Below are 14,487 nucleotides of genomic sequence, written 5' to 3' on the forward strand. Positions count from 1 at the left end.
GCAGTGACCTCAGCAACAGTTCGGCCCCTGGCCCACCCCCTCATCCTCTCCTGATATCTCCTCTACCATCTTTGGGGCTAAAGGCACCACTCCTTCCCTCTTGGGAAGGCCTTCTGCAGTGCGGATTCTCCTGTTGCCTTCTCCTTCACTATTCACTTATCTTTCAGGAGTGTGACCTGACTTCTCAATAACTGTCTCTCTTTCTTAAGGGCATCCCCAGGTCAACGCCCCCAGCTCTTCCAAGAGATGCCGAAGTGTGTCTCTCTCTCCTCAGTAACCCTTTCCAGTATCTTGAGAAACAAACATCCCACAATTCTGGCCACTACATGGCCACTCAGGGCCTCTAAGCAGTCTTCTATCTTACGGAAGACTAATTCCACAGATTCTGGTGTCTCTACCCTTCCCTACTCCTGATTAAGGCCCACCCTTCTAGGAGGTGCTTTACTCTGAACCAAATCCCCACTAGGGGCTCCCCGAGTGGAAGCCCCATGGATAGGAGGCTTCCATGTGAAGCAGCACCCTCCACTGCTGCTGGAGGGAAGGGTGAATTGTCACCCCCCACCACAGTCACCACTGGGACCTCCCCACCATCCACAGCAGGGTTTCGGGGTACCTCCCCACCATCTCTAGGGGCAGCCCACCCAAGTGAAGACATTTTGGTTTCAGAAGTCCTGCCAGTTGCCGCTGCAAGTAACTCCAGGGGGAAATACATTCCCAGCCTGGGGCAAATAACCTTTGAAGCAGAAATCAGTTAAAGGGAGCAATAAAGTGGGAGAAACCCTTTTATTACTTACAAGCAGTCTATTCCTACTCACCATGTCTCTTGAGACCCAGCTGTCAAGGCCCAACCAATGCTCTTCTGTCTAGGTGCATGCTGGCTCTCCACCCCCTTTGTAATCACCTATTGATATGGAGATGGTACTTCCCTCCACCCCTTGGCAACACCTATTGATATGGAGATGGACTAAGGCCAGGCGAGAAATTCTGGAAATACTGCAGTTTTACTAATACCGTAGCAAAGTATCACTAAGAGAGTGGCTTAAAAAAAACAAATTTATTTTCTCTCCATTCTTGGGCCTGGAAGTCTGAGATCAAGTTGTTAGCAGGGTTGATTTCATCTGAAATCATGTATTTTTCCCTCTGTGCATATCAGTGTCCTGATCTCTTTTTATAAGGAAACTAGTCATATTGCATTAGGGCCCACCTTTTAACTTAGTTACTTCCTTAAAGACACTGTCTCCAAATACAGTCCCATTCTGATATACTGGCGGTTAAGACCTCAACATATGAATTGGTGAGAAAGGGCTAGGAGACCTGGGGGGCACAATTCAGTCCAAAATGATGGCACTTTACAATATTTTAATTTGTCAGAAAACAATAATGTGTAAAGCACATGTCTGTTTGAAGTTTGTAACAGCACAGTGAGGAGCCAGAGTTATAGCAAAGCCCAGTTACCCACTCAAGGCCTGTCCTCTGGCAGGAGGCAGAACTAGAGCCCATGTCTCCTCTTATTTGAACCTCACTATTCTTCTCACTCTGCCATGCTGCAAACTGAAGTGGAAACTGACAGTTGTACAGATTTTTTATGTTTGGGTATATTACATATGCATGTTTTGGATATCGATCTAGAAAATTCAGTCAGATTTCTACTGCATATTCCTTAGTCACAGCTTCTTGACCCTGCTGCCTTCCCTTCCTGCTTATTCTCATAACAGTAGGTCCAAATCTAGAATGACTAGTAAAATAGTTAACACATGGTTGATGATGTATTTAGTCTGTTTTTGCCAAATGGAAAAATTAAGCATATCAGGGGATTTGTAGAGGTTTATGTCATGAAAGAATACATCCCTGAAGACTTATTTTGTAAAAGGTAAATTTTATTTCAAGTACTGAGGATTTTTAGCAATTTGGTCATCTGCCAGTGGAGCAGATGGGGGAAAACAGAACAATATAGTACTGCTGTGCTCTATTTCTGCTTTTCTCACAGTAATTATAATCACCAGTGTTATCAGAGTCTGAGCTCCCAGTATCCCTTTGGCAGTCCTGTCTCAAGAAATGCCAGCTCTCTCCTACTGCGTCAGAAGGCCTGTCAGGGGGTTAGCATTTTATTAATTAATCATTCTGTTTGGTTAGAGTTGATTCAACCCTACCATGAATTTGTTGAATTTTTTTCTCTTATCTTTCTTATTAGTAGTACCTAAATATCTCTTATAGGCCCTGGAGGTCATTCTTTGGCCTTCTAATCCCTTCTCCTGATAGAGTATGTATATCTTAAATATGGCACTATTCCACGGCTTTCTGTATCTACAAAGATATACCTGATTGTCTATATAAAGTGAATATCCTACTTTTAAAAGATGCAAGTACGAATATGTCTAAGTTCTGTGAAAGTTATTAAAATTCTAGGGAGAAAGTTTGACATGTGATTATGACAGATATATCGATGTTTGCCTTTTATAAAGCATCAAAGTAATTTTAAATATTTTCTTTTGAAAGTTGGCCAGGGATACTTTGCACTGATCCCTTTAAAGGCAAATACGTGACCTATGACCAGGATGGCAATGTTGAACAGTATCATATAGAATTCCTGGGCTATCCTCATTCAAGATCATGGATAAATGCAACATTTGTTGGACATTATAGTATCACATTAAAGGTAGGTAAACCAAACTTTATTCTTCTTGCACTTAAGTTATGGTCATTTTTCTCTCATATCCTGAAAGTTATGTGATTATTTACTTTTATATTTCTCTAAAGAAAATAGTATATACTATTTTTTAAATCAAACATTTGTATTTTTAAAGAAGTTTTTTCAACTGAAGTATGGATAAAAAATAGGTGTGGGTAGTTTAAAATTTTATTTTTCTAATGGTAATATAGTATAAACCAACTAAGGATTTACATAATCACCTTTTGAAACAGTTTTAAGATTATCATTTGGTAATATTTTAATTATCTTGAGAAGATGCTAAGTTATAGTTCTAGTTTACAGGTAAATTTAACTATGGAATGCAACTAGATTTTGAGATTTCATACACAGAATATTTCATTATATTAACTTTTTCAGTATCTTTTTGACTCTATAAACTTTAAATCACACACTATAATTAATGAATAGACTGGATTCTCAGGTCAATGAAAATAGGTGAACCGAACCTATTTCCATGGGTTTGGTTTAATATTTATCCATCAATTCAATTATCTGTGTCTGAATTGAATCTTTTCATCTGCAAACCATGCTTTGATTAGAAATTTGATTAAAAAGTAGACATCAGAGATGTGAATGGCTTTGACTCAGTTTGGATGTTGATAAGTATATATATTCAAATATACATGTAAGTGTATGTATATTAAGGCATTCCATTTTATCCACAGTATAAGGAAATTATGGAAATCTGAGCTATGTTAGAATGGACTTTTACTAGATATTTGGCATAAATAGTATCTTTATTTGACTCAGCTTGAAATCAGTTAGAAGGGAAGGGTATTTTAGTAGAAATATTTAAGTATGAAATAATATACTTAGGTTCATTTCATGGTAACTGTGAGCCAATCATCTTGATGTGAGGCACCTTTTCCACCCTGACATTTTGGGTGTGTTCCTAGGTACTTATGGCTGGTAACCGCAGAAGACAGGAAGGGGTGTTCTTCCTTCTCTGCCCCCTCCCCTTTTCTAAAGGATGAGGAAACCTCCCAGCTTCTCATGAAACAGACCTTCCCGACTTAGACATTTGACAGTGTAGTAAATAGCAGGACATTCTTAAGAATTTCTATTTAAACATAAGTAAAAAATTAAAGTGTATTTTTTACAATTGTCTGAACTAGTATTACTCTCAGGATTTGAGTTCTATCAGAATTAACTTGTTAGTCTTATGCCAGTAAGCATACCAAAATCCCTGGGACAAGGAAAAAATCTGATGCAAAACATAGTCAAACTCAAGAATTAGGAGCTGTAAGTTTTAACCTTCTGAAGGTATAAAAGAAAACATAGAAATTTTTGCAAAGACCATGACATCAGGGCTGCTTGAATTAAGCAGGCCCCTGGTACAAGGATGAGAGCAGAAAAAACTAGTGTTAGTTTTCCTCGTCCTTCCCTAACTCCTGGACTCTGGGCATAACTCACTGGGTGCCCTCAGGCCCTGGGGCAGGCTCTCTCCTCTGTGTCCATTCCAGTTGCCTTTCCTACAATCTCTGCTGTGGTGCCTTTCTCTCTTCTTCTTTGTGTGTTTTTCTTTACTTGCTCTCTTGGAGCTGACCTAATAGGGGTGCTTCTTCTGTGGTTCTCATCATATAAGGCTGAAATTTTAGTTCCATTTTATCCCAGATTCAGCTGGTACATGCCAGACTGTCCTGCTGTGCTCTGATTCCCCACTCTGGCTCTTCAATGATAACCACTTGCCAGGAAGAGGAGATTCATAGATGATTGAAGTTTCATTGCCCCAGTCAACTCAAGAAACAGACAGGAAGGAGGTTGGCTCAGGAAGAACTGATAACTAAAATAGAAAAATCATAAAGATACATATGAGAAATTGGTTGAAAATGAATAATTTCAAATTATGTATTACCTAGGGATAGCTGAGATTTCCCTGTCCTTTGGAGATGGAGATGGTATTGATTCCAACTTAAAGTTTTATTGCTAGACTTCCCAGGGATTTAATATTTTATGGTCCTTTCTGCACTGGAGCTCCTACATCCTCACATGCTGTCTCTATAGTGTACCACATTGATCCAGATCTTAAATTCATACCCGCTGTCTAGCCCATAGAAATGAGATCACTTACACAAAATTAATGTATAGTAGACAACATAGACTTTCTTTTTTTTTTCTTAATTTTATTTTAGTATCATTAATCTACAATTACATGAAAGACATTATGTTTACTAGGCTCCACCCTTCACCAAGTCCCCCCCACATACCCATTCAGTCACTGTCCATCAACATAGTAAGATGCTGTAAAATCACTACTTCTCTTCTCTGTGTTGTACAGCCCTCCCCGTGCCCCCCTACACACAATACATGTTAATCATAATTCCCCCTTTCTTTTTTCCCACCCTTATCCCTCCCTTCCCACACATCGTCCCCAGTCCCTTTCCCTTTGGTAACTGTTAGTCCATTCTTGGGTTCTGTGCTTCTGCTGCTGTTTTGTTCTTTCAGTTTTGTTCTTACACTCCACATATGAGTGAAATCATTTGGTACTTGTCTTTCTCCACCTGGCTTATTTCACTGAGCATAATACTCTCTAGCTCCATCCATGTTGTTGCAAATGGTAGGATCTGTTTTTTTCTTATAGCTGAGTAATATTCCATTGTGTATATGTACCACATCTTCTTTATCCATTCATCTACTGATGGACATTTAGGGTGCTTCCATTTCTTGGCTATTGTAAATAGTGCAGCGATAAACATAAGGGTGTATCTGTCTTTTTCAAACTGGAGTGCTGCATTCTTAGGGTAAATTCCCAGAAGTGGAATCCCTGGGTCAAATGGTATTCTATTTTGAGCATTTTGAGGAACCTCCATACTGCTTTCCACAATGGTTGAACTAATTTACATTCCCACCAGCAGTGTAGGAGGGTTCCCCTTTCTCCACAACCTCACCAACATTTGTTGTTGTTTGTCTTTTGGATGATAGCCATCCTTACTGGTGTGAGATTATATCTCATTGTGGTTTTAATTTGCATTTCTCTGATGACAAGTGATGTGGAGCATCTTTTCATGTGTCTGTTGGCCATCTGAAATTCTTCTTTAGAGAACTGTCTATTCAGCTCCTCTGCCCATTTTTTAATTGGATTATTTGCTTTTTGTTTGTTGAGGTGTGTGAGCTCTTTATATATTTTGGATGTCAACCCTTTATCAGATCTGTCATTTGTAAATATATTCTCCCATACTGTAGGATACCTTTTTGTTCTATTGATGGTGTCCTTTGCTGTACAGAAGCTTTTCAGCTTGATATAGTCCCATTTGTTCATTTTTGCTTTTGTTTCCCTTGCCTGGGGAGATACGTTCAAGAAGAGGTCACTCATGTTTATGTCTAAGAGATTTTTGCCTATGTTTTTTTCTAAGAGTTTTATGGTTTCATGACTTACATTCAAGTCTTTGATCCATTTCGAATTTACTTTTGTGTATGGGGTTAGACAGTGATCCAGTTTCATTCTCTTACATGTAGCTGTCCAGTTTTGCCAGCACCATCTGTTGAAGAGACTGTCATTTCACCATTGTATGTCCATGGCCCCTTTATCGAATATTAGTTGACCATATATGTTTGGGTTAATGTTTGGAGTCTCTATTCTGTTCCACTGGTCTGTGGCTCTGTTCTTGTGCCAGTACCAAATTGTCTTGATTACTGTGGCTTTGTAGTAGAGGTTGAGGTTGGGGAGTGAGATCCCCCCACTTTATTCTTCCTTCTCAGGATTGCTTTAGCTATTCGGGGTCTTTGGTGTTTCCATATGAATTTCTGAATTATTTGTTCCAGTTCATTGAAGAATGCTGTTGGTAATTTGATAGGGATTGCATCAAATCTGTATATTGCTTTGGGCAGGATGGCCATTTTGACGATATTAATTCTTCCTAGCCAGGAGCATGGGATGAGTTTCCATTTGTTAGTGACCTCTTTAATTTCTCTTAGGAGTGTCTTATAGTTTTCAGGCTATAGGTCTTTCACTTCCTTGGTTAGGTTTGTTCCTAGGTGTTTTATTCTTTTTGATGCTATTGTGAATGGAATTGTCTTCCTGATTTCTCTTTCTATTAGTTTATTGTTAGTGTATAGGAAAGCCACAGATTTGTGTGTGTTAATTTTGTATCCTGCAACTTTGCTGAATTCCCATATTAGCTCTAGTAGTTTCGGAGTGGAGTCTTTAGGGTTTTTTATGTACAATATCATGTCATCTGCAAATAGTGACAGTTTAACTTCTTCTTTACCAATCTGGATTCCTTGTGTTTCTTTGTTTTGTCTAATTGCCGTGGCTAGCGCCTCCAGTACTATGTTGAATAACAGTGGGGAGAGTGGGCATCCCTGTCTTGTTCTCGATCCCAGAGGAAAAGCTTTCAGCTTCTCGCTGTTCAGTATGATGTTGCTGTGGGTTTATCATATATGGCCTTTATTATGTTGAGGTACTTGCCCTCTATACCCATTTTGTTGAGCGTTTTTATCATGAATGGATGTGGAATTTTGTCAAATGCTTTTTCAGCATCTATGGAGATGATCATGTGTTTTTTGTCTTTCTTTTTGTTGATGTGGTGGATGATGTTGATGGATTTTCGAATGTTGTACCATCCCTGCATCCCTGGGATGAATCCCACTTGTTCATGGTGTATGATCCTTTTGGCGTATTTTTGAATTTGGTTTGCTAATATTTTGTTGAGTATTTTTGCATCTACATTCATCAGGGATATTGTGCTGTAGTTTTCTTTTTTGGTGGAGTCTTTGCCTGGTTTTGGTATTAGGGTGATGTTGGCTTCATAGAATGAGTTTGGGAGTATTCCCTCCTCTTCTATTTTTTGGAAAACTTTAAGGAGAATGGGTATTATGTCTTCCCTGTATGTCTGATAAAATTCCGAGGTAAATCCATCTGGCCTGGGGGCTTTGTTCTTTGGCAGTTTTTTGATTACCACTTCAATTTCATTGCTGGTAATTGGTCTGTTTAGATTTTCTGTTTCTTTCTGTGTATTTTTCTGGGAAGTTGTCCATTTCTCCTAGTTTTCCCAGCTTGTTAGCATATAGGTTATTATAGTAGTCTTTAATAATTCTTTGTATTTCTGTGGAGTCTGTCGTGATTTTTCTGTTCTCATTTCTGATTTTGTTGATTTGTGTTGATTCTCTTTTTCTCTTAATAAGTTTGGCTAGAGGCTTATCTATTTTGTTTATTTTCTCAAAGAAGCAGCTCTTGGTTTCATTGATTTTTGCTATTGTTCTATTCTCAATTTTGTTTATTTCTTCTCTGATCTTTATTATGTCCCTCCTGCTGACTTTAGGCCTCATTTGTTCTTCTTTTTCCACTTTCGATAATTGTGATGTTAGACTATTCATTTGGGATGGTTCTTCCTTCTTCAAGTGTGCCTGGATTGCTATATACTTTCCTCTTAAGACTGCTTTTGCTGCGTCCCACAGAAGTTGGGGTTTTATGTTGTTGGTGTCATTTGTTTCTGTGTATTCCTTGATCTCTATTTTGATTTGTTCGTTGATCCTTTGCTTATTTAGAAGCATGTTGTTAAGCCTCCATGTGTTTGTGAGCCTTTTTGTTTTCTTTGTAGAATTTATTTCTACTTTTATACCTTTGTGGTCTGAAAAATTGTTTGATAGAATTTCAATATTTTGGAATTTACTGAGGCTCTTTTTGTGGGCTAGTATGTGGTCTATTCTGGAGAATGTTCCATGTACACTTGAGAAGAATGTATACCCTGTTGCTTTTGGATGTAGAGTTCTATAGATGTCTATTAGGTCCATCTGTTCTAGTGTGTTTTTCAGTGCCTCTGTGTCCTTACTTATCTTCTGCCCGGTGGATCTATCCTTTGGGGTGAGTGGTGTGTTGAAGTCTCCTAAAATGAATGCATTGCAGTCTTTTTCCCCCTTTAGTTCTGTTAGTATTTGTTTCACATATGCTGTTGCTCCTGTGTTGGGTGCATATATATTTAGAATGGTTATATCCTCCTGTTGGACTGAGCCCTTTGTCATTATGTAGTGTCCTTCTTTATCTCTTGTTACTTTCTTTGTTTTGAAGTCTATTTTGTCTGATATTAGTACTGCAACCCCTGCTTTCTTCTCTCTGTTGTTTGCCTGAAATATGGTTTTCCATCCCGTGACTTTTAGTCTGTGCATGTCTTTGGGTTTGAGGTGAGTTTCTTGTAAGCAGCATGTAGATGGGTCTTACTTTTTTATCCATTCTATTACACTGTGTCTTTTGATTGGTGCATTCAGTCCATTTACATTTAGGGTGACTATTGAGAGATATGTACTTATTGCCATTGCAGGCTTTAAATTCGTGGTTACCAAAGGTTCAAGATTAGCCTCTTTAGTATCTTACTGCCTAACTTAGCTCACTTATTGAGCTGTTATATACACTGTCTGGAGATTCTTTTCTTCTCTCCCTTCTTATTCCTCCTCCTCCTTTCTTCATATGTTGGGTGTTTTGTTCTGTGCTCTTTTTAGGAGTGCTCCCATCTAGAGCAGTGCCTGTAAGATGCCCTGTAGAGGTGTTTGTGGGAAGCAAATTCCCTCAGCTTTTGCTTGTCTGGGAATTGTTTAATCCCACCATCATAGTTAAATGATAGTTGTGCTGGATACAGTATCCTTGGTTCAAGGCCCTTCTGTTTCATTGTATTAAATATATCATGCAATTCTCTTCTGGCCTGTAGGGTTTCTGTTGAGAAGTCTGATGATAGCCTGATGGGTTTTCCTTTATAGGTGACCTTTTTCTCTCTAGCTGCCTTTAAAACTGTTTCCTTGTCCTTGATCCTTGCCATTTTAATTATTATGTTTCTTGGTGTTGTCCTCCTTGGATCCTTTCTGTTGGGGGTTCTGTGTATTTCCGTGGTCTGTTGGATTATTTCCTCCCCCAGTTTGGGGAAGTTTTCAGCAATTATTTCTTCAAAGAGACTTTCTATCCCTTTTCCTCTCTCTTCTTCTTCTGGTACCCCTATAATATGAATATTATTCCTTTTGGATTGGTCACATAGTTCTCTTAGTGTTGTTTCGTTCCTGGAGATCCTTTTATCTCTATGTCAGCTTCTATACGTTCCTGTTCTCTGGTTTCTATTCTTTCAATGGCCTCTTGCATCTCATCCATTCTGCTTATAAATCCTTCCAGAGTTTGTTTCACTTCTGTATTCTCCTTCCTGCCATCTGTGATCTCCCTCTGGACTTCGTCCCATTGCTGTTGCATTTTTCTCTGCATCTCCGTCAGCATGTTCATGATTTTTTTTTTTAATTCTTTTTCAGGAAGACTGGTTAGGTCTGTCTCCTTCTCAGGTGTTGACTCTGTGATCTTTGTCTGCATGTAGTTTTGCCTTTTCATGGTGATAGAGATAGTTTGCAGAGCTGGTACGGTGACGGCTGGAAGAGCTTTCCTTCTTGTTGGTTTGTGGCCTTCCTCTCCTGGGAGAACAGTGACCTCTAGTGGCTTGTGCTGGGCAGCTGCACGCAGACAGGGCTTCTGCTTCCTGCCCAGCTGCTATGGAGTTTATCTCCGCTGTTGCTTTAGCTGTGGCTTGGTGCGGGCTGCTCCTCCCAAATGGTGGAGCCCCGTTGGAGGGGTAGCGACCGGGAGGCTATTTATCTCCGTAAGGGGCCTCCATGCTCCCTGCTGCCCAGGGGGTTAGAGTGCCCAGAGATCCCCAGATTCCCCAGATTCCCTGCCTCTGGACTAAGTGTCCCGCCCTGCCCCTTTAAGACTCCAAAACGCACTCGCCAAACCAAAACAACAACAACAACAACAAAAAAAAGAAAAATAAATCAAATAATTTTAAAAAAATAAAGAAAAACACACTATTTTCTTTGTCCTCAGGCGCCAGCCTCAGGGACCTGCTCACTGGTCTTGCTGCCCTGTTTCCCTAGTATTGGGGTCCCTGTCCCTTTAAGACTTACAAAAAGCACTCACCAAAAAAAAAAAGAGGAAAAAATAAAATGGCCACTCCCATTTCTTTGTTCTCCAGCATCGGCCTGAGGCACCTGCTCACCAGTCTTGCTGGCCTGTTTCCCTAGTATCCAGGATCCCACACATGCACTGTGTCTGCGCTCTGGTCTGGATGGCTGGGGCTGGGTGTTCAGCAGTCCTGGGCTCCCTCTCCCTCCCCGCTCCAACTCCTCTCCTCCCACCGGGAGCTGGGGGGAGGGGAGCTCGGGTCCCGCGGTGCTGGAGCTTGTATCTTACCCCCTTCGTGAGGTGCTGGGTTCTCGCAGGTGTGGATGTGGTCTGGATGTTGTCCTGTGTCCTCTGGTCTCTATTTTAGAAAGAGTTGTCTTTGTTATATTTTCATAGATATATGTGGTTTGGGGAGGAGATTTCCGCTGCTCTACTCACGCCACCATCTTGGCTCCACCAGCCTGTTCTGTGCTCTTTTTAGGAGTGCTCCCATCTAGAGCAGTCCCTGTAAGATGCCCTGTAGAGGTGGTTTGTGGGAGGCAAATTCCCTCAACTTTTGCTTGTCGGGGAATTGTTTAATCCCTCCTTCATATTTAAATGATAATCCTGCTGGATACAGTATTCTTGGTTCGAGCCCTTCTGTTTCATTGCATTAAGTATATCATGCCATTCTCTTCTGGCCTGTAAGGTTTCTTTTGAGAAGTCTGATGATAGCCTGATGTGTTTTCCTTTGTAGGTGACCTTATTATTCTCACTCGCTGCCTTTAATACTCTGTCCTTGTCTTTGATCTTTGCCATTCTAATTATTATGTGTCTTATTATAAGGTGTTGCCCTCCTTGGATCCCTTGTCATGGGAGTTCTGTGTACCTCTGTGGTTTGAGAGGCCATTTCCTCCCCTAGTTTGGGGAAGTTTTCAGCAATTATTTCTTCAAAGATACTTTCTATCCCTTTTTCTCTCTCTTCTTCTTCTGGTGCCCCTATAATGCCGATATTCTGTTTCGATTGGTCACACAGTTCTCTTAATATTCTTTCATTCCTGGAGATCCTTTTATCTCTCTCTGCATCAGCTTCTCTGCGTTCCTGTTCTCTGTTTTCTAGTCCATTAATGGTCTCTTGCATCTTGTCCATTCTGCTTTGAAGTTCTTCCAGAGATTGTTTTATTTCTATATTCTCCCTCCTTAGTTCTTGCATATTTCTCTGCAAGTCCATCAGCATGGTTATGACTTTTGTTTTGAATTCTTTTTCAGGAAGATTGGTTAAATCTGTCTCCCCAGGTTCCTTCTCAGGGGAAGATGTAGAAGATTTTGAAGCTGTCTGGGTTAGTCTTGTCTGGATCAAATTTTTTTGCCTTTTCATGTTGATAGGTGCAGTGATATGCTATTGACACATCTGTCAGCTGGGAGAGCCTAGACTTTTTCCAGTTGCTCATGGCCTTTCTTTATTGGGACAACTGCGATCCCTAGTGGCTTGTGTTGGGCAATTGCGTGTAGACTGGGTTTCTGTATCTTGCCCAGCTGGTATGGATGAAGCTCTCTTGCTGTGGGTGTGGCCAGCCTCAGGCCGCTGCTCTGCTATGGTGGGGCCCGGGACGGGTATTGGGCAGGGGGCTGTTTGGCTGTTTACCTCCGTGAGGGGTCTCAGAACTGTTGCCCAGGGGATAGGAATTCCCTGGAATTTCCATCTGCTGGACTGTGACCCGGGATGCTTCCATCTAGTAGTGGGGTCCCTGTCTCTTTAAGACTTTCAAAAAGCATTCGCTTTTCTTTGTCCCAGATGCACCAGCTGCGGGGACCCACTCACAGGTCTTACTGTCCTGCTTCCCTAGTTTCCAACACCCCACGCATACACTGTGTGTCTGTGCTCTGGTGTGGATAGCTAGGGCTGGGTGTTTAGCAGTCCTGGGCTCCCTCTCCCTCTCCGCTTCGACTCCTCTCCTCCTGCCAGGAGCTGGGGTGAGGGGCCTCGGGTCCCACTGGGCTGTGGCTTGTATCTTACCCTCTTCGTGAGGTACTGTGTTCTCACTAGGTGCGGATGTAGTCTGACTGTTGTCCTGTGTCTTCTGGTCTCTCTTTTAGGGATAGTTGTATTTGTTGTATTTTTTCAAAAATACATGTTTTTGGGAGTAGATTCCCACTGTCCTACTCTTGGCTCCTCCTCCCAAAATGCTTTTAATACACCTACCATACTGAACATCACAACTTAGTCCAGCCTATCTGAAATATGCTAAGAACGCTTACATTAGCCTACAGTTGGAAAAAATCACCTAACACAAATTCTATTTTATAATGTAGTGTTGAATATGTCATGTAATAAGTGGCATACTGTACTGAAAGTGAAAAACACATGTTTATGTGGGTACAGAATACTGTGTATGTGTATGGTTGTTATCCTTATGACCACACGGCCAACTGGGGGCTGGCTGGCTGCTATTGCCTAGCATCACGAGGGAGAATTTGTACCATGTATCACTAGCCTGGGAAAAGATCAAAATTCATAGTCTGGTTTCTACTGAATGCATATCACTTTCACAACATTGTACAGTCAAAAAATCATAAGCTGAACCATTATGAATTGGGGACTGTCTGTGTGTGTGTGTATATATATATATATATATATATATATATATATATATATATATATAGATATATATATAGATATATAGATATATATATTGTTTGGGTCTGCTTACACACAGATTTTTTTTTCAATATGTTGGAAAGATTTTTGGAGGTTTGCAACAATTTGAAAAACATTTTATTTTCTCTAGCTTACTTTATGGTAAGAATACAGTATATAATACATATATAAAATGTGTGTTAATCAACTGTTTATATCATCAGTAAAGCTTCTGATCAACAGTAGACTATAAGTTGTTAAGGTTTCAAGGAATCAAAAGTTATGCATGGGTTTTTGACTGGTGGGATGGGTAGGGGGTCAGTGTCCCTAATCCCTACATTGTTCAAAGGTCAGCTGTACTCCTGAATATTTGTAACATGTTATACCATGTTCCTGCTGGCAAATAATCTGCTTCGCTACAGGACTTGCAGTAAATTTTTGTTGTATGAACTCCATATCTGATACAAAATTTGCTACAATTTCAGTATTATTGGATTAAGACTTTCTGTTCATTTGCTTGTTTTTAAGCATCTTTTAGTTTTTGGCCTGGACAGAGTTTCTGTAACTATGACCTATTTGTGAATAATCTTCCAGGTAAACTTTTATACTATTGTATATTAGGAAAAATACACATTTGTTATGGTGGTTAATAAAGCAAGCTCTAGAGCCAGGTTCTTTGGATTTGACAGCTGGCTGTGCTACTTACCAGATGATTGACTTCAGGCATGTCACTTACTCTTTATAAACTCCATATGCCTCATCATAAAATGGAGATTTTATATAATAGTATCTGCCACAGAAAGCTGTTTAAGAGGTTAACTGAGATGATACACATAAAGCATTTAGCTGAGTGCTTGTTACATAGCAAGCTCTTAATAAACATTAGTTGCTATCATTTATTGAAAGCATAGGTGAAATACACAGTTATTTATTTCCTTTCCCTAGAAATTCACATCCACAGGAGGGAACACCAAAACTGGCACCAAGGTAGAGAATAATTCCTTTTCTTTTGACTAAAATCATATGTGAAAAGTGACATGCTTCTAATGTTTTTTTAATCAACCAATGTGATGCCCCTAGAAATCAAGAGAAATAGAGCCAATTGATCATCTTACCCTTTGAATCTTCAGAGCATGACTGAAAGAGGCCATTGCTGCAGTGCTTTTCTCCTAGTGTAAACAGAAATGTGAAGACCTGTTGAAAGCAGGAGATAGGGTAGAGCTTCCTACTCTGACTCCTTGGGGAATGACCAGTCCTCTGTATCAGCAGTGCCTCAGGAATACTTTGGATTTG

General features: G+C 40.2%; 1 protein-coding gene across 4 annotated transcripts in view; it reads left to right on the top strand.

Annotated features, from left to right (window-relative positions):
• RBMS3 (RNA binding motif single stranded interacting protein 3) overlaps positions 1–14,487 on the top strand; it is a 1,487,986-nt gene that overhangs the window by 64,827 nt on the left and 1,408,672 nt on the right. For 3 of the 4 annotated variants that reach the window (XM_073222890.1, XM_037008603.2, XM_037008604.2), the window contains exon 3: positions 2,497–2,656. In XM_073222890.1, coding sequence (XP_073078991.1) covers positions 2,497–2,656 — 160 coding nt within the window. Of the gene's footprint in view, positions 1–2,496; positions 2,657–14,487 lie in introns of those variants that run through there. The other variant, XM_073222891.1, reaches the window with a different exon arrangement.

Source organism: Manis javanica, chromosome 15 (assembly GCF_040802235.1).
Source record: "Manis javanica isolate MJ-LG chromosome 15, MJ_LKY, whole genome shotgun sequence".
In the NCBI taxonomy this organism is placed as follows: domain Eukaryota; kingdom Metazoa; phylum Chordata; class Mammalia; order Pholidota; family Manidae; genus Manis; species Manis javanica.